Source organism: Squalius cephalus, assembly GCF_949319135.1.
Source record: "Squalius cephalus genome assembly, chromosome: 1".
Classification (NCBI taxonomy): domain Eukaryota; kingdom Metazoa; phylum Chordata; class Actinopteri; order Cypriniformes; family Leuciscidae; genus Squalius; species Squalius cephalus.
The window spans coordinates 63105691-63126602 of NC_137122.1; the positions used below are offsets into that span (position 1 = coordinate 63105691).

Consider the following 20912-nt stretch of genomic DNA (forward strand, 5'->3'; position numbering starts at 1 on the left):
TAAATGGCATTTGACTTCCGGTACTTCCGCCTTAAGCGTGATTACGTAATGCGTGGCGCATCACAGCTAGTGCAAGACGAGCATTTGTGGTTAAAAAGTATATAAATGTTGTTGTTTTTTTAGAAAATGGCCGATGGTTTGTCTAGATAAGACTCTTATTCCTTGGCTGGGATCGTCCTGGAATGTTTTCCTCAAAAAAAGTAATTTCTTTTCGACTGAAGAAAGAAAGACAAACCTAGTGAAGACATCAATTACAGCTTCATAAATAATTCCTCTAACTGTTATTTATCTAGAGAGTATTATTGAGGTCTGATGATTGGTATTTTGCATCAGAATGTTTTGATGAAAACTTGCAGAGATTTCCTATTACTATGTTCAAAGAACATTACTATCAGTGTTTTACCACGTTGCCCACATTATGCCATCCTAAACTTCAGTCAGGTCAAAGTGTCTGAAGAATTTTTGGTCCCAAATTTGCATAAATGTCACTGATAGTCACTGTATGAAGAGTTTTTGAATACAAACAAAGGATAACAGGAACTGTGGAAAAACAAAGTAAAAGTCCATGAACTGAGCTAAACTGAACATAAATCTGTTATGTGATCGATCTACTGACCACACGCAGAACTTTCTACTGACTTTGGTGCTTTTTTAGTAAATCTGGCCCTATCCATCACTATGGCTTGCAAGTAAGTTATAGACTTTTAGTCAAGAAAAAAAATGGTCAGTAAGATTTTGTAATGTTTTTGAAAGAAGTCTCTTATTGTGAAATATTATTTAAAACATCTGTTTTCTGTTTGATTAATTTTTAAAATGTTAGTGATGGCAAAGCTGAATGTTGAAAACAGTTGTGCTGCTTAATATTTTTGTGAAAACCCGCGATACATTTCAGGATTCTTGGATGAATAGAAACTCCCAAAGAACAAATAGAAAATAGTAATGCTTTGTAACATTAAAAATGTCTTATGTATCAAATTAATGTATCCTTGTTAAATAAAAGTATTAATTAAATACATTCTATTAGTATTTTAATTAAATTATTAATTTTAAAAAATCCCAACAACCCCAAACTTAAAAAAAAAAAAAAAAAAAAAAAAAAATATATATATATATATATATATATATATATATATATATTATTTTTCTTTTATATATATTATTATTAGACTTTTCTAGGTTTGGAAAACACAACTTAAAAGTTCCCTTGTATTTGTGTAAGAGCAGCGGATCATATATAATATCATACCTTTTTGTTGGCAGAAGAAAAAAAATTTAAGTTTCCCCAGTTGCAGTGCCAGTGTCTATAAGAGCAGCGAAGCGATCACCAGTATGACACTGGTAAGACACCTCCACATGACAGTTTGTGTCAGTCCTGCTGTATTATGATTTCCCATGGGAAATTCCCTCTGTGTCAGATGCCCTGGGACACTGATACCTCTGATTTACAGCAGGGATCTGGTGCTCCACATCACAAGCAAGAGGAGAACAACCCGCTGACAAAATCAACATGACTTTCCATGCAGGCCGAGACTGGTTTAGTGCTAGCACCAGAACAGTCCCGCTGTTCATCACAAACATCTGATGAAGTGGGGTGACCAAACTGCTAGTAATTCTTATATCAAACACTATTATTCTTAAAGGAGTAGTTCACTTCAGAATTAAAATGTCCTGATAATTTACTCTCCCCCACGTCATCCAAGATGTTCATGTCTTTCTTTCTTCAGTCGAAAAGAAATGAAGGTTTTTGAGGAAAACGTTCCAGGATTTTTCTCCATATTGTGTCTTCAATGGGGTCCAACGGGTTGAAGGTCCAAATGAGAGTTTCAGTGCAGCTTCAAAGTCTCGACACGATCCCAGCCGAGGAATAAGAGTCTTATCTAGACAAACCATCCGCCATTTTATAACAAAAATAAACATTTATATACTTTTTAACCACAAATGCTTGTGTTGCACTAGCTGTGATGCGCCACACGTTACGTAATCACATTGAAATGTCACGCGTGACGAAGGCTTCATTGTTGTTTTATCCTTTATTTATACATTATTTTAGTAAATGGCATTTGACTTCCGGTACTTCCGCCTTAAGCGTGATTACGTAATGCGTGGCGCATCACAGCTAGTGCAAGACGAGCATTTGTGGTTAAAAAGTATATAAATGTTGTTGTTTTTTTAGAAAATGGCCGATGGTTTGTCTAGATAAGACTCTTATTCCTTGGCTGGGATCGTCCTGGAATGTTTTCCTCAAAAAAAGTAATTTCTTTTCGACTGAAGAAAGAAAGACATGAATATCTTGGATGACATCGAGAGTAAATTATCAGGAAATTTTAATTCTGAAGTGAACTAATCCTTTAATATCTAATTCACGAGTTCCTTTGCCCATATAATCTTTAAGCTAATAAGGTTAAGCGTATTTGGCTTAAATATTAAATAGATAAACCCCCCACTGGGACTACTAATGCTTGGATGATGAGTATGGTAGCGAGATGCCTAAATGATGCAGGTGGAGCTGGGGAGGTGGAGGGGGAAGCGATAGTATTAGTGAAGTTCACAATGTAATTTTGGGAGGAGTGAACCCATCTAATCTTTCAATTAACTGCTGGATCATATAAGGCGCCGCTCACTGTTCACTTCACTAATACTATCGCTTTCAAAAACTTGAAATGATGATCAACATTCAGCCAGCAGGCTAATGAAAAGCACGACTAAGAAGATGATGACTAATGTCTTAATGACTCGTGTAAAAAGGGATGATGGATTGGTTCACTTGTTCACACCCGAGATCATAAAACCACTTTCCCACCAACCATGTGGACAGAACTGTGAAATCCAGAGCATCCTATGAAGGCATCTTACAATCTGAAGCAAAAGAGGGTTGTTTGTTTGTTGTTTTCTGTGTGTATTTGTTGTGTGCATGAGCACATGGATGCTGGGCAAATTTAATCAATTAACATCAGCGCAGTGAACTCACAAACCCTATGAAGAAGAACCCAGTCATATTCCTCCCAGCTCCCGGCAGATGACCTCCTCAGACACAACAAACATGCAATAATCCTTCCCTAGAATCCAACTAATGATTAGTTTGAGGATCTGTAAGCTAAAATGACAGTATTTTCCTTTTACTTTCGAAATAATAGTTGGATGTACCATGTAGACACTGTGTTAAACCTATGAGACATTGTTATGGCTGGTACTCCTGGCCAATGGACAGCAAGTTTGCTTTCAAAATCAATGGACATTATTTTTCATGGATAATAAACATTTAATTATCAATGTGCAAATTAAGTTAAATTCCAGCATATTTTTTTCTACAATTAAACTGAATTATTCTATATGTTCTGTATGCTCTTATTATGACATTCTGTTCTGTTGTAGTTAGTTCTTGTTTCCCGAAACTGTTTATTTTCGGTTTCCTTGGTTCCTGATTATGTTCTTGTTTGTTTCTATGGTTACTTATGATTTGCACCTGTGTCTTGTTTCTCAGTGTATATATACTCCCTGTTCAGGTCAATCCTCTGTGGGTTATCGTTGTTGTTAGTATGGTTTGTGTTAGTATTCTCCTGTGCATTTCTAATTGTGGATTAAAGTCTATTGATAGTTGTATTCCTGAGTCATTCGTGTTTGGATTGCACCATACACATTACATTATATAATTGGGGATAGTTCACCAAAAGTCATCTTTACTACTGCACCTTTCTGGTTCTTGAAAGTTGCAATGACGTTGCGGCCTGTGGCTCAGAAACCTCTCGGATTTCATCAAAAATATCTTAATTTGTGAGGACGAATGAAGGTCTTACGGGTTCTTATGGGTTTCACGAGTAATTAATGATTAAAATTTCATTTTTGGGTGAACTATCCCTTTAAGTGAATGAAAGGCAATAATCATCAATATGCATTCACGCAAATAACTTTTTATTTGAATATGCATTGATACAAATGACTTTATTTGAAGGTTTCCCTGATATAACACGACACTGAGTTGTTAGAAAAGAAATGCATATAGAGACATCATTGTGTGATGAAGTAAGGAACCGATGAATCATTTTTTTTCACCAGTTCATTGAAACGAGCTGTCCGAAAGAACCGGTTCTCGGAAATGAGTCGGATTTTACATTTAGATTTCCGGATATAGACGACTCAATTGTCAAAATGATCCCCATTCACACGGATTCGCGAAAACGGCTAAAAACGCTGTATTCTGCTGCCAGGCCAGTAGATGGCCAGTAGAAACACTATAGACTGAACACGTAATACGCATGTGTGTGACGTCATCATCTTCAGACAATCACGTTTTTGTTGTTTACATGGAGACTGTTTTCAAAAACGTGCACTTTGAAACCCATTTTCAAAAGTTTGCGTTTTCAGGCGCCCAAAACGCCGTTGTCGTGTAAATTAACGGCCAAAACGCATACAAACATTTAAGTTTTTAGTTGAAAACAGAAATCTCACAGAAATCATGGTTTCGATAAAACATGTCCATTTGTGTTCTGAAGATGAACAAAAGTTTTATGGGTTTGGAACAACACAAAGGTGAGTTGACAGATGACAGAATTTTCATTTTGGGCTTAAGTTAACTAACCCTTTAAGGGACATAGTGGATTAAAAAAAACTTTCGTTGTGGTGAAAGAAACCCTGACTAACATCAGGGAGAAAATAAAATGCAACAGTGCCCCTTCTCTAGATAACTGTAGGATTTCCTGTATCACGAAGACTTCTCCACATATAATAATCAGCAGACCAGTGTGTAGCATGTCTGTGTGTGTGTAAGGCCGGAGATAAGCAGAGATGATATTCACACAGCAGGGAAGAGGTGCCAGCTCACAGGAATGTGTTCACTGGAGCAAGAGTTTCTGAGCGGACACAGGCTGGCATACATAAAGCCCCATCATCACAACAGCCGGGCACCGGGCCAGGCATCTGGCACTAAAGCCCCCTCATACCTGCTGCCACACACACACACACACACATACACTCAATCTCTAAACCCACTCAACCCTCAACACATGACCTGCCATGATAGCTTAATGCAAACTGGCATTTTGTGGAAAAACAGCATCAAAGCATTATGAAATCTGAGTAATAAGACTAATGTGAATTTGCAAGGATCACGCAAACGGATAAAAATAGCAACATATTATGTGAATTATACTAATAACGGAGAAACATTAACAAGATCTACTCAAATAAATATAATTTTGTGATGCTACTTAACCCTTTGCTGACTGTATCATTTTTTAATCATCCTCTAAATGAAAAACATGATTAAAACTTTGCTGAAAAACATGAACACAATCTACTTCATGCTTTCTGTCATCTGACTGATGCTTTACACTTTTTTTTTAGCAAGTAAAAGGCTTTTAGCATAATTGGAAAAACGCCCCCCCCCTCCCCTCCCCCCCCTTCAGTTCACGTATGTTTTTGCTGAGAAATCTTAACAGATTTTTAAACATAAGTATGCATAAGTATATGTACATAAACATATTTTATATTGTCAATAATACTTCCAGATGAACACTTACTGGAGTGAAGCAACTTAGGTCTACTTGATTATCCATACATCCTGTTAAAATTATATTATATTATTTAAAAGTATTAAATATAATAATTTTTGAGAAATGTTAATTTGTACGTATCTCTCAATCATCATTGTACGGCATTAAATTATATGTTTTGATTACCACAATAAAAACTACAGAGCTTTGATCATAAAACTATATTTAAATGTCATTTTATTATATTACATTATATTAAGTGCTGGAAAACGATTAATTGCGATTAATCACATCCAAAATAAAAGTTTGTGTTTACATAATATATGTGTGTGTGCTGTGTATAATTATTTTGTATATATAAATACACACACATGCATGTATATATTTAAGAAATATTTGCATGTATTCACTGTATATACATTTATACATAATTTATATTATATATAAATATTTTGTATAATAAAATAATAACACATTTTTCTTAAATATATAATCGCGATTAATCATTGAGCATCAGGATTTCATCTTACTTTTTGCCCATATAATATCAGACCCAGTCAATTTCGCCGGCGTCCAGTTATGACATTTGTCATGTTTTCAATCCCCACTAATGATCGCTATTCTGGGATATTCCCAGTGCGAGTGGGGGGGTTGCTGACCTGTGACGTGGAGTCTGTCTCCGCTGACCTCGATCTTGAGGAAGATTCGTCCTCTGCGCTCGGTGTGGTCGGTCCCGCACAGACTTGGCACGTTCATCACACACTGCTTGTGAACGTTCATGTCACAGGCTGAGAACAAGAGAGAGAAACATCGGTAAACGCTTCAGGATTAAACATGAATAACGTTCAAAACCCCAACGGAACAGGACAATCAGTGTATGCAGGGCTTGATTTTATCTATTGAGAATTTAATTAATGTGTCTATATCCACAGTAGCCAATGTGCGATACGATGGCTCTCTACTTCTGTTTGCTGCTTTTCCCTCTGTGGTTTTAATAAAAACTACTGAAGAAGCTGTACATCAGGGTTGCCAGGTTTGCCTAAAAAAAAAAACCAGTCCAATTGCTATTCAAAAAACACAAAAAAAAAAAAAAAAAAAAAAGGGGGGGGGGGGGGGGGGGGGGTGGGGTTGATTGTTTCAACCCATGGACCAAAAAACAACCCGAAGCAACAGAGTAAAAGTTGCCCAATTCTGCAGGAAAACCACAGACTTGGCAAGACTGCTGTACATGGACCTCAAACCAGAGCCATTGAAGATTGGCTGCCACACAAAAAAAAAGCTTTTTCAAGGAAATATTTGTATGAACGTGGGCATATGAGCATTCCTAGCATCCTTGCATGATTCACAGCCACTTTCCATTTGTAGCATAAAAGCTCTAGAACTTCAACCTGATTCAGAGCTGTTAAGGCCAATTCACACCATACAGACAAACGCCAACAAATACCAGCAAATAGTGTTAGGTGGGAATCAAAAATCAGGTCTGGAATCAGATACTTGTCATAAAATAAAAAATTCCATTCCTCTTATCGATTCCTTTGTGTTTTAAATTAAATCAATTAAACCATTCAAGCGTGAGACGACTATATGCGTGTGTATCAGTATATTGGACACGTGTATCAGTATATTGGACACATGTATCAGTATATTGGACACGTGTATCAGTATATTGGACACATGTATCAGTATATTGGACATGTGTATCAGTATATTGGACACGTGTATCAGTATATTGGACACGTGTATCAGTATATTGGACGTGTATCAGTATATTGGACATGTGTATCAGTATATTGGACACGTGTATCAGTATATCGTGTATCAGTATATTGGACATATGTATCAGTATATTGGACGTGTATCAGTATATTGGACATATGTATCAGTATATTGAACACGTGTATCAGTATATCGTGTATCAGTATATTGGACACGTGTATCAGTATATTGGACACATGTATCAGTATATTGGACATGTGTATCAGTATATTGGACACATGTATCAGTATATTGGACGTGTATCAGTATATTGGACATATGTATCAGTATATTGAACACGTGTATCAGTATATCGTGTATCAGTATATTGGACACGTGTATCAGTATATTGGACACATGTATCAGTATATTGGACATGTGTATCAGTATATTGGCCACGTGTATCAGTATATTGTGTATCAGTATATTGCACACGTGTATCAGTATATCGTGTATCAGTATATTGGACATGTGTATCAGTATATCGTGTATCAGTATATTGGACATGTGTATCAGTATATTGGACGTGTATCAGTATATTGGACATGTGTATCAGTATATTGGCCACGTGTATCAGTATATTGTGTATCAGTATATTGCACACGTGTATCAGTATATCGTGTATCAGTATATTGGACATGTGTATCAGTATATCGTGTATCAGTATATTGGACATGTGTATCAGTATATCGTGTATCAGTATATTGGACACGTGTATCAGTATATCGTGTATCAGTATATTGGACATGTGTATCAGTATATTAGACGTGTATCAGTATATTGGACACGTGTATCAGTATTAGGGATGGGACTTTTTGTCGACAAAACGACCGACATTCGACACATGCTCCACTCGACAAAAAAAATAGAGTGTCGACATGTCGAGGGGGCGGGGCTTGTGGGATTTCCAAATTGCATTTTTTTTTTGGCTTTTAATTTATTACATTTAATAAACTTTATTTTTATTTACTTTACTTAAGTTATTATAACTTTACTTTAACCTCGGTTCCCTGAGAGATAAGGGAACGAGTATTGCGTTGCAAACGCTATGAGAAAACTCCTTTTCTCGAGAAAAGAACGACCATGGTGTGTAAACAGAAGCAGCAGCGGAAATATGCACGATCCGCGAGTGCTGAAGACGTTCTGCACCGCAGGAGGACACAAATGGGCGGCGACAGCTTCTTACAGTGGCGGGAGCTTTTTCCTCAGCGCCGTCAACAGAAAGAGCGTTAACTGTAGGTACGTACACACCGCCGCCGACTTGAGCTGCAAAGAAGCTCTGGCCGCCCTGTCAAGGACGCTTGTCGAAAGGACGCCTGGCCGGGACTCGCTCTCTCTCTCTGCTCGTGCGTGCGCGCTTAAAATTTCATATTTTGTTATGAACATTCACCCGCCAGTGTGGCGGATAGCCTTTTGAGGTTTACTCGCCAAACAGAAAATCTACCCGCATTTGGCCTTAATTTCGGACCCTGATGTAGAATATTTTCCACCCTCCGCATTGCTGCTGCTCTTTAAAAAAGAAAAAGAAAAAAAAGGCCGACAATCCGACAAAAAGTCGACACATGGGCCTCGACAGTCGATTTCCCAAATCCCGTGTCGTTCCCATCCCTAATCAGTATATTGAACACGTGTATCAGTATATTGGACACGTGTATCAGTATATTGAACACGTGTATCAGTATATTGGACGTGTATCAGTATATTGGACACGTGTATCAGTATATTGAACACATGTATCAGTATATTGAACACGTGTATCAGTATATTGGACGTGTATCAGTATATTGGACACGTGTATCAGTATATTGAACACGTGTATCAGTATATTGGACACGTGTATCAGTATATTGGACACGTGTATCAGTATATTGGACACGTGTATCAGTATATTGGACACGTGTATCAGTATATTGGACACGTGTATCAGTATATTGGACACGTGTATCAGTATATTGGACACGTGTATCAGTATATTGGACACGTGTATCAGTATATTGGACATGTGTATCAGTGTATTGGATGTGTATCAGTATATTGGATCCGTGCAGCTCTTAAAGTGACAGCAGCCTAATATTCCTGCTGCCGTCTCTATAATAACACTAATCAAACAACAAAACAACTCGTTCTTGACTGAATAACTTTTGTAACTATATTTGTAATGTATAATTTATTTATAAAGTGCAGTGTTATTTTACATTTGATTACAGTTTCTGTACGTGAATACCTGAAAATCTTAAAACACTGTTTATTTCAATCGTATCTTTGTTCAATTGTATCTTTGTTGTGATTGCAACATTTTTATTTGTTCTTTTTTAATTACTGAGTGTTTACTTGTCTTTAATAATGCTTAAAATGTATATTAGTTAGGCTAGTTGTTTTTCAATGCTATTTTGCTGTTCGCCACAGGCAAACGTTCCTTGAGTAAGTGTTCTTTAGCCTTTTTGTTCATGATATTCAGCTACAATTAAATGTTTTAAAATAAGACTAAATGTGAATGATATCTTTTTTTTTTACCTTAATGGAATCGAAATTAGGAATCAATAAGAATCGGAATCGATAAGCAGAATCGGAATCAGAATCGGAATTGTGAAAGATACAAATGATACCCAACCCTATTGACAAACAAGTTGGCCGTTGGATTTAGAATTTAATTAAAAATAACTGTCATGTCAACAGACACTGACAAATGCTGATATAACACGGTCAGTCAGGTGAAAACAAACCCCGATCAACGCCAACAGCGGTAACACACTGATCCGACAAAACGTGTTTGTAGGCGTTTGTCCGTGCGGTGGGAATTGGCCTTTACTGTCATGTTGTTATTAACTTTTTTTCCCCCTTTTTAATAATATCAACTGCTGAAACACTAACATAAGACATGAAATGTGTATTTTGAAGATGACCCTGTCAAGTTCATGGGCACAGACAGCAAACCTTGTTTTGTTGGAGTGTTTTGGCAGAGAAAGTGTGTGTGACCCATGCTGAGGCTGTTGTTGATATGTGGAAACAGAAATTCGCTGTGGTGTGTCGTCTCAGAGAGGTGTGGATGAACACATCCCATATATGCTGCTATTCCCACATAAATCTCCCTTAAATATGTTCTTATTGAAATCTGACACAATTAAAGCCAGTCCGCTTGAGAGGAACAGGAAGGTTCTGGTTGAAATGAAGGCGGTGTCTCTAGATCTACAGATCTAACCACATTTGACCTCATTATGGACAAGAACAGCAGAAACAGATGAATTTTGTAGGCCTGGGGCAGGAGCTACCCTTTCACAGGGATCTGAGGCCACTTATTCCTTTATTTCCTTACAGGCTTCATCTAGATTTGGTTAAGAGAAGATGGTCTTGCGTGAGGGCATGATGGGAGGTCGATACTCACTGTCGCATTTCATGCCCTGGTGGAGGAGGCCGTACAGCAGCGATCCGCAGTGGTCACAGAACGTGGGACTGCCGTAGGTGTGGATCTTAAACTTGTGCTTGCTTCTGGGATCCTGCGGAAACATGGAAAAGAGAAGAATCGTTTACAACAGGACTAACAAAATCGTTCATGAAGCGTCTGATGCAAAATGTGCGCTACTATAGTGTGCTGCAGGGATGAGATGCTTTTATTTTGTTTTGTCTATGGTGAGCAAAAGCTCAAGATATTCTTGCATTTTATTCATCAATAATATCACCTTGTGATTTTTTTAAAGCTCGTCTTGAAAAAGGTTGTTGCTTATAAGTGGCTAAAGGGGACATTAAACGTCATCATAGCGAACAAGTAAACCAGTCGACTCAATAGTCGACTTTTAAAGCCTGATTGTGTTTATAATCGAGCTCTTGCAATCTATTCTACCTCAAACGTTCAGGGAAAAGGTTTTTAAAGAAAGACTGAGAGAGTTGTTGGAAGCTTAAAGATGCAGCCTGATGTTGAAGTCATGTGACCGTATGTAGTTTGTTTATAGCCTATGTTTGGCCTACAAATATATGTCATCACTGCAGCACAGTGAAACTGCCAAATCCAATCTGACTGACTGACTTTACACAACTTCTTGGAGTCAAGGTGGCTTACCATTCAAGAAACAAAGTTGTGTGGACAAGTTTTCATGCTTCTACAAAATGTCTCGGGATACGACTGTAACCCTCAGGGAATGGCTGGGTGGAGAATGGCTCTCACTCTGCCAGGAGCGAACTCGAGGCAAGAGGGAGCAACAGAAAGCGCCTGCAGGTCCCCCACTCTCTTGAGGGATGTAATAGCTAGCAGGAAGGCTACCTTCAGGGTTACAAGAAATTACATACATTTCTTGGACACCTCGTCCAAAGGTTCGAAGTGTGCCAGGGATAACCCTTCAAGAACCACTGCCAGGTCCCATGTGGGGACCCTAGTCTGGACGACAGGCCTCATCCTCCTAGCTCCACGAAGGAAACGTACTATAAGTGGGTGTCTCCCCAAAGTGCTCACCCCTAGAGGCGTGTGGAAGGCAGCTATGGCTGCCACATAGACCTTAAGCGTGGATGGGGAGAGCCCGTCAGAGAAGCGACTCTGGAGGAACTCCAGCACTGAAGCCACTGGGCAGTTAACTGGGTCCAACTGATGTTCTCTGCACCATAAAGTAAATACATTCCATTTTAATGCATACAGTTTCCTCATGGATGGGGCTCTAGAGTTTAGGATGGTCTCAACAACCTCGGTTGAGAGACCAGCATTCATGAGTTGGTCCCCCTCAGGGGCCAGACCCACAGCTTCCACAGCTCCGGCCGGGGGTGATATATTGTGCCCCAGGCCTGAGAAAGAAGGTCCTTCCTGATGGGGATTTGCCACGGTGGGCCTGCTAGAAGAGCTATGATAGGAGCAAACTGATCCCATGCCGCCGGACCCTCTCTAGAACCCCTGGGAGCAGAGCGATCGGGGGAAATGCGTACAGTCCCAGGGTAGCTGGATGCATGAGGGAAAACCAGAGCGGACATTGTGTGTTCTCGTGAGAGGCGAACAGATCCACTTCCAAACTTCCTCCATATCAACTCCACCGTCTCTGGGTGGAGTCTCCATTCCCCGGGCCTCAGCCCCTGCCTCGACACGATGTCTGCCCCCACATTTTTGTTCCCAGGAATAAGCATTGCTCTAATTGAGAGTAGTTTGCCCTGGGACCACAGAAGAACCTGATGCGCCGGTTTGCATAGAGGGTGCGATCTCAAACCTCCTGTCGATTTTTATATGAGACCACCACCGATTGTATGTTTGCACTAGAACGTGATGGTAGGCGGTTGCTTTTTTCACTAATTGTATCACCTGCTAGGTTAAAATCATTAGTATGATAAATAGTAATAGTGATGCTTGACTAATAATCCAAATTTTCCATATGCATCATTGAAATTGAGAGAAGAATCCCAAGGTGACCGTCAACTGGCAACCAAAAAAGCGAAAACAGTTACCTAACAGATGCTGGCCGCAACAGCAGGTCAAACGCTTTGCTGCGGTTTCTGTCCAGAAGCAGAAAGTTAATCATAAGTCTGCGGGGTTATTTCACTGGGCCATGCAAAATAGGGCAACCAATTAATTTGTCTCTGAGTGGTCTGAAATTAATGAGAATTTGACTGAAGTTGAGGGGTCTCGACTTTTCCCATAACTGAACCATTAATCTGACATTAATAAAGAGCTGTCAGCCTCTGGTTTAACTGCTCGGAAACGCTGAGTCAAATATGACTGTTAGGAAGAGTTTCTATATCTATATCACTTCTATAACAGGAACTAGATCAATTCCACTAGTTAGTGTAAAAACTAGTGGCAAATAAATGTAAAAACGAAAAACGCTATGGTTCAGACTTTCCTTTGACTCTTGAAAGCTCATGCTCCCACAAATCAGCCATGACAAAAAACAGACAGATTGATGTTTGTTGCCCACAAAAAAATTGAAAAAAGCTTTTTTTTTCTGTCTTTTTTTTTTTTAAACGAGACTCCAGTCTGATTGACTGAGGTTTATATCAGTCTATTGGGAAACAATGTCATGTTCACAAATTCCCAGGTTGCTAATGAGCATTTCTGAGGAAGAACTACAAAGTTCCTGGCATTCATGTTCAAAGGCATTGAATATCTGAAATATATTTCACAGTTTACTTTGAGGTATTCATTTGCCTTGGGATAAACGGGATATAGTCCAACAGTATTCTGCTTTGTTTTCAGAGTTCAAGAATTATTACCCGTGAACAGACATAAACAGACATGTGCACAAATTATTGTACAGACTGCTGCACTATTATTTAGTAGTTTTGCACTATTATTAAGCAGTTGCCATGTCAATTATTTCTGATTTCAGGATTTATCATGCTTGCAATTATGCATAATTTTTGCATAATACAAGCAACTGACTCTAAATGAAACCCTACCCCCAACTATATATGTTAATGCTGTTAATTAATATTAATCAGTACTTATTTGTGTAATTACAATCCCCACCTTTACAACTAGGGGTATTCAAGTTTGATCTTGCATACCATACATTAATACCATACACCTCAAATTATCTCACAGGACCAACAAATGACCCTCAGGAGGTGGTGTAAGCATGGTTCCTTTTGTGGTTCGATTAATTCCCATTTTAAGTCCACTTGCAATGTAAATTGGCTTGCACATTTAAAGTGTACACACTATGTCAAACACGCTAGAATGAATGCTTTGTGTGGTAATTAACAGTGCAGGTATTGCTGTTTCTGAAGAGCAGGAATTGAGTTTCTCTGTTCAGATCCACCTCGTGTAGTGTGTTATTTCCTCCAGACAGCTTTTGTCAACCCGTCTAAGCACTAATTGAAAAGGCCAGAGAGCAAGCAAAGCAAAGCAGATGCAGTCTGTGTGTCGGCCTCCTGGCCAATGGAGGAGTGTGTGATGAAAACAAACAGTGGACGGACCCCGAGAACCCCGTGATTGGCACAGAATGAGTCACTGAAGCTCTCTAATTACTACCTTGGCATCTTAAATAGCAATTTGGCTATTTTATTCTCTGTTTCTGGCTTGTCTCAAGCTGCTGCGACAGAATTATGGCACAGTATTAACTCTCGATGGCTGCATCCCAATTTCCATTCTTCTTGAATGCACTAAACATATTTACTTTGCTGGTAATGGGAAAGGACATTTGAGCAGATGGTAAATCAGTACACTGGTGTTGGGACACTTAAGTTCGTCTTCGCCGGTGTTAGCATCTAGCAATTGCATTACTTTAAAAGCCATTATTATTTCACTTTTAGGCTCAAACATTTCAACAAAACAGCATTCGGATTGTCAGTTAAAGGGGTGGTTGATTATGATTTGACTTTTCTAACTTTAGTTAGTGTGTAATGTTGCTGTTTGAGCATAAACAACATCTGCAAAGTTACAACGCTCAAAGTTCAAAGCAAAGGGAGATATTTGCTTTTAAAGAAATCTTGTGAAAAGGGCATTATAGGACCCTTTTAAACGAAAAGTTGTTTAAGAGGCAATGCACTTTATTTGAATTAAATGTAAAAGTGTTTTGTTTGTTTTTTAGAATAAAATGCATGAATCATTCAAAATAAGAACAGGAATGTGTATTAATGTTTGCAAGTTGACTTAAAAACAATTGCTGTGGCAGCTTCGGCCTCACATTCTTTGCATCTTTGTATAATAAATTAAAGTGTTGAAAAAGAGCTGCCAAAGCTGTAGCGCAATGGGTTGTTGGTTATATTAGCCCACATAGCATTCATGAATTTACACTGGGAACAGTTAACAAAGCATCTTAGAGGCAGCATAGCTATGGTAAAACTAATCACCATTTGCTATTTTTTTTTAAAGGGGACAAGGTCTTTAAAATGTCCTTCCTCAACTTCAGGTCAATCTGAAATACGTCAGCACATTAAGTAAAACGGCACTCTTCAATTGACTTCACAGGAAGTGAAATAAGAAATTAAATCTTTTTTAACCTTTAAACAGCATTCAAAATAAAGCAGTTGTCAATCGCTTGTCTTGATGCATCCAAGCCAATGGAGTTAAAAATGTCATTGGACAGTCCATCATCACGTGCACTTCTGAACTCTGTATCTTTGGCCTGCATCACCTCTCTTTCATCTCCACGTTCTGTTCCTCTCATGTTTATCCTCGTTTCCCCATCATTCACTCAGCCTGTGTGTTCTGTCTCTGTTCATGCCATGTGTGATATAATCAGCTTTACCGCTGTCGAGTGAATCAGTCACGGATGAAAATAAAAGCTCATCTTCTGCCTCTGTCTTTTTCCTCCTGGGATGAACCGAGGATTGAAGGACGGGTCAGTGAGTGTGTGTGTGTGTGTGTGTTCTCGCTGCAGGTGCCTCTGTGTGTGTGTGTGTGTGTGCACGTAGCCAACGGTGCATATGACCTTTTATTTCTGGTCTGCGCTGCTATACACTTCCACGCTTAGCCATCTTTTCCATGGCTGGTGTCCATAGCTCAGTCGGAGAGCCAAAGACACGGGACATGACACTCGACTACCTCATCAAACACCTCTGAAACATGACCTGAGAGACGAGGAAAGTCAAAGCTGTAACGGCAACTCCAGCTGGAGACTTTTCAGAGAATATTCAAGCTTCCTTATGAGCCGAGGCCCATTATTAGCGTCTGGTTGAGTGATACTGCGAACATGTGATTATGATTCTGGTGTACATTAAGTGGGTTTTTTCATAATTTGGGTTTTAACGACGTGGAAGCTGACATTATCGAGTATGTCACTCACAAAAACACGCCTCAAAGTTGCAAACTCTCACTGCATGAAGTAGATTGTAGTTAGAATGACCCCAAATTTCAAGATATGGGGGCAAAAATGTCCGTCTGTGAGGTTTGCCTTATATTTCTATATGATAAAGTGAAGCAGTATCAGAAGCACACCATACAGAATATTTATTTTACTGTATAATCAAGCTAGTTCTGGCAGATCACGTTATTCAAGTGATTCTCAGCTGATCCACGTCTACCTGTAGGAATACGACGCCTATCACAGTATACATACTATATATAAGCTCCTTCAGTATTATCGATCGCTATTCTCTGGAGCTAATTACCCTAAGACTAAATTCGCAAATTAATTTGTACATTAAAATATTGACATTAAATATCTGCAATACATTCTCGTTGGTTCTGTTCTGTTTACGGATAGTTTTGAGAATATGGTTGAGATGGTGGATATGAGCAGAAGCTGATCTAAATATTGATTTTGAAGATGTTGAGAAGGATAGTTTTGAGAATATGGTTGAGATGGTGGATATGAGCAGAAGCTGATCTAAATATTGATTTTGAAGGTGTTGAGAAGGATAGTTTTGAGAATATGGTTGAGATGGTGGATATGAGCCAGAAGCTGATCTAAATATTGATTTTGAAGATGTTGAGAAGGATAGTTTTGAGAATATGGTTGAGATGGTGGATATGAGCAGAAGCTGATCTAAATATTGATTTTGAAGATGTTGAGAAGGATAGTTTTGAGAATATGGTTGAGATGGTGGATATGAGCCAGAAGCTGATCTAAATATTGATTTTGAAGATGTTGAGAAGGATAGTTTTGAGAATATGGTTGAGATGGTGGATATGAGCCAGAAGCTGATCTAAATATTGATTTTGAAGGTGTTGAGAAGGATAGTTTTGAGAATATGGTTGAGATGGTGAATATGAGCCAGAAGCTGATCTAAATATTGATTTTGAAGATGTTGAGAAGGATAGTTTTGAGGATATGGTTGAGATGGTGAATATGAGCCAGAAGCTGATCTAAATATTGATTTTGAAGATGTTGAGAAGGATAGTTTTGAGAATATGGTTGAGATGGTGAATATGAGCCAGAAGCTGATCTAAATATTGATTTTGAAGATGTTGAGAAGGATAGTTTTGAGAATATGGTTGAGATGGTGGATATGAGCCAGAAGCTGATCTAAATATTAATTTTGAAGATGTTGAGAAGGATAGTTTTGAGAATATGGTTGAGATGGTGAATATGAGCCAGAAGCTGATCTAAATATTGATTTTGAAGGTGTTGAGAAAGATAGTTTTGAGAATATGGTTGAGATGGTGAATATGAGCCAGAAGCTGATCTAAATATTGATTTTGAAGATGTTGAGAAGGATAGTTTTGAGAATATGGTTGAGATGGTGGATATGAGCCAGAAGCTGATCTAAATATTAATTTTGAAGATGTTGAGAAGGATAGTTTTGAGAATATGGTTGAGATGGTGAATATGAGCCAGAAGCTGATCTAAATATTGATTTTGAAGATGTTGAGAAAGATAGTTTTGAGAATATGGTTGAGATGGTGAATATGAGCCAGAAGCTGATCTAAATATTGATTTTGAAGATGTTGAGAAGGATAGTTTTGAGAATATGGTTGAGATGGTGAATATGAGCCAGAAGCTGATCTAAATATTGATTTTGAAGGTGTTGAGAAGGATAGTTTTGAGAATATGGTTGAGATGGTGGATATGAGCAGAAGCTGATCTAAATATTGATTTTGAAGGTGTTGAGAAGGATAGTTTTGAGAATATGGTTGAGATGGTGAATATGAGCCAGAAGCTGATCTAAATATTGATTTTGAAGGTGTTGAGAAGGATAGTTTTGAGAATATGGTTGAGATGGTGGATATGAGCAGAAGCTGATCTAAATATTGATTTTGAAGATGTTGAGAAGGATAGTTTTGAGGATATGGTTGAGATGGTGAATATGAGCCAGAAGCTGATCTAAATATTGATTTTGAAGATGTTGCCAGTTCCAAAAGCATGCTTTATATTATTATTTTATAATGTTATTAAAACATCAAAGAGAGTTTTATATTACTGCGGCAGTTAGAGATCCATCCATTTTAGATATAGATCCGGGTCACTAAAGACCCGAATATGTGATAATGATTGGCAAAACATTTATGCATTTAACTGTAAGAATTTGACAAAAAAAATGACACTACTGTATAAACTTAGAACAAAAATGTCCAATCAAAGGTATAAATGCCTCTAGAAATCAATTTAAGGTGGCAAAAAAAATAATAAAAGTACAATTTCTGTCACTACTGCACAAAATATGAAAATAATGAAAAGCTTCCTGAGTCAGCTGTCTATGACAGGACTAAACCAGTCAAGATTTAGCCAAATATTTATCGCCATCAACAAAATCCCAGAAAATATAGATAACGCACATACATTTGTGCATGCCGTTACCATACTTTCCACGTTTTGCTGCCTTTGCTTTGTAGCAGCTAACAGGAGCCTATAAACGGCTGTAAAACGCAGAACACACCAGCCAACAAGCACAAGTCATATTCTTTCACTCGGTTTTCTTTACACAAGAGGACTGTGAATGACAGCTGTGCCAATTTAGCAGAAATCTGAGTTCTGCGGCTACAGATTCTGCTTATAAGCAGCCTGAGCCTTTCACACACACGACAACCTCTCCAATAAAGCAAGTTATCTCATCAGCTTTGGCTGCTATGAAGAGACACAGAGGAGAACATACACTGTGCTTCAATCAGACTGAAGAAACAGACTGTTGGCGGATATGTTTTTAATAATGTTGGCTCTCACATCAGGGGAAGATTCAGTCTCTGAAGTTAAGGATCGTTTACGGATTGCCAACACTCTCTTACTCTAAAAGCAAAAATGATTTGGATTTTGACTTCAACTTCCAAAAAATAACCAAATTAACAATCAATACAGAGCATCTTAACCAGACTATCCATGATGTGTGACCAGTCAAAGCATGAAAGTGTCCGTAATATTCCTCACAGACCTGACAACAGCCTGAGAGACTTTTTGTGTTTGTATTATTTATGTTAAAGGGATGGTTCAGAGTAAAATCAACCTAGGGTCCTTTGCACCATGACCTCGAGCCAAACACCCCCCAGAAGCCTTTTTTCTTGGTCGAACATTATTAAAGTTAGAGCTTATTTAGAGATATCAGCTGGATGGTTTAGTGCAGGCGCTAATGGATCCAAGGATGTATCTGGTAAATTACCCCACTATTAATGCCCAGAATGGTACCTTAGTACAAGTAGGTTCTGTACTCATAAAACGAGGCATTGGAAAGTTTGTAAGTACATCAGGAGTTTATTTAAATAACACTAGCCTGACGGCTCATGCTACTGCTAACCCGGACGATGAATTCACTTCAGTGGTTTGGGAAAAGCGCGTAAAAGTCCTGGCAGAAAGCCATGCATAAGGATGTAGTGTAATGACGAATTATTATTTTTTCCGAAGTGTTGACAACTTAGTGTTAACTAATAATAACTGTTGTAAACTGGTACTACCAACAAAATATTAGTGCATCCTGGAACTGGGCGTCGTTACACTACATCCTTATGCATCGGGTTAGGGTTAGAGTCCTTACTCAAACAGGAAGAGGTGATGCATAGTTATTTTACACACATTAAGTAAAAGTATTTTTGTTTTACTGGAAAATGAGACCATTTTTTGTTTCAGAGTTAAAGAATCATAATTCAAACAATACAGTATGAGCGACTGTGGTATATTGTAAATCTAGTCATAAATGTTGTACAGAGTGACATTATTCACAATACAGCAAGACCTCCAGTGCCTTTTTGCCTTTATAACATATTACTACATAATAATTAAGGACACATTTTCATTAAACCATTATTTTATCAAGCAAATTCCTCAAATGTGGAAGATAGTCTCTAAACAACGAGAATGACAATCTCAGGAGAACATGAACTATAAGACCGCAGGAAAGCTGTATTAACCAATCAGCATTTTCAGTCTTATAATTTTAAACAATGTATCATAATTGCTCACTAAAATGAGTAACTGTAGAATCTATTTGCTGCCTGGTGTAATGAATTTGACAGTGATTACAGATGTGAAAACACATCATGCCATTAATTATCCGACTCATTGAGTGGAAGAACATGTTTTCAGTCTGGATCACTATCACATGATGAACATTTTAAGCAAAGCTTAATTCATTAAAGTCAACAGTAAGAAGCTACTGAATTACAGCTTATTATAATATCCTTAGCAGTTTTATTTGTCAGGCAGAACGCTAATTTATCTAGAAAACCTTTAGGGAATCCTGTTAGCAAAATAATAACATGCGTATATTAGATGTGTCTGTGTTATCTGCAGAGGCATGAGTTTAATGAGGCTGAGATGTGCTTCTCTAATGGTGTGTGATATTATTTGAGGATGTTCTGCTGCCTGAAGTGACTGTGATGTGGATTATTCCAGACGCGGGTTTTGTTTTACTGTCGACTCTAAAACATGCTGATTGCATATCTTAGGATAATCCACATACACACTATTATTATTATTATGAGAGTAGCTTTTGTTTCTCACAGGGTATTATATGCAGGGATTTTAGGCAGTACGACTTTAATCCAACGTGATTGCAAACATGCTGTTCATGTGTACCATAAATATGATGAAAACATCAGTTTACATATACATTACATATATTCCAAACAAAATTAAAGCTTACATGTGGATAGTTCTTAGTCTTCTCTGAGGGTTTCAAGTCTTCTGATTTAGAAACTATTCATTTCTATTGTAATGGCAAATCCAGAGTCAGAATGAGTTTTAATGCCAAGTATTTGGAGACAGGAGCTTGCAGGGCAGAAAAAGGCAATAACAATTTAGTACAAAACAATACTAAATAATAATAAAATATAGAGAATACACAATAGACATAATATTACATATATCCACATATGCTACATACAAATGG

General features: G+C 38.0%; 1 protein-coding gene across 2 annotated transcripts in view; it reads right to left on the reverse strand.

Annotated features, from left to right (window-relative positions):
- The window catches only part of prkcab (protein kinase C, alpha, b), a 185666-nt gene that overhangs the window by 57731 nt on the left and 107023 nt on the right, over nt 1-20912 (reverse strand). For both annotated transcript variants that reach the window (XM_079894726.1, XM_079894725.1), the window contains exons 4-5: nt 10627-10738; nt 6149-6277 (exon numbers count right to left, since the gene is read on the reverse strand). In XM_079894726.1, the coding sequence (XP_079750852.1) occupies nt 6149-6277; nt 10627-10738 (241 nt within the window). The remainder of the gene's footprint in view (nt 1-6148; nt 6278-10626; nt 10739-20912) is intronic.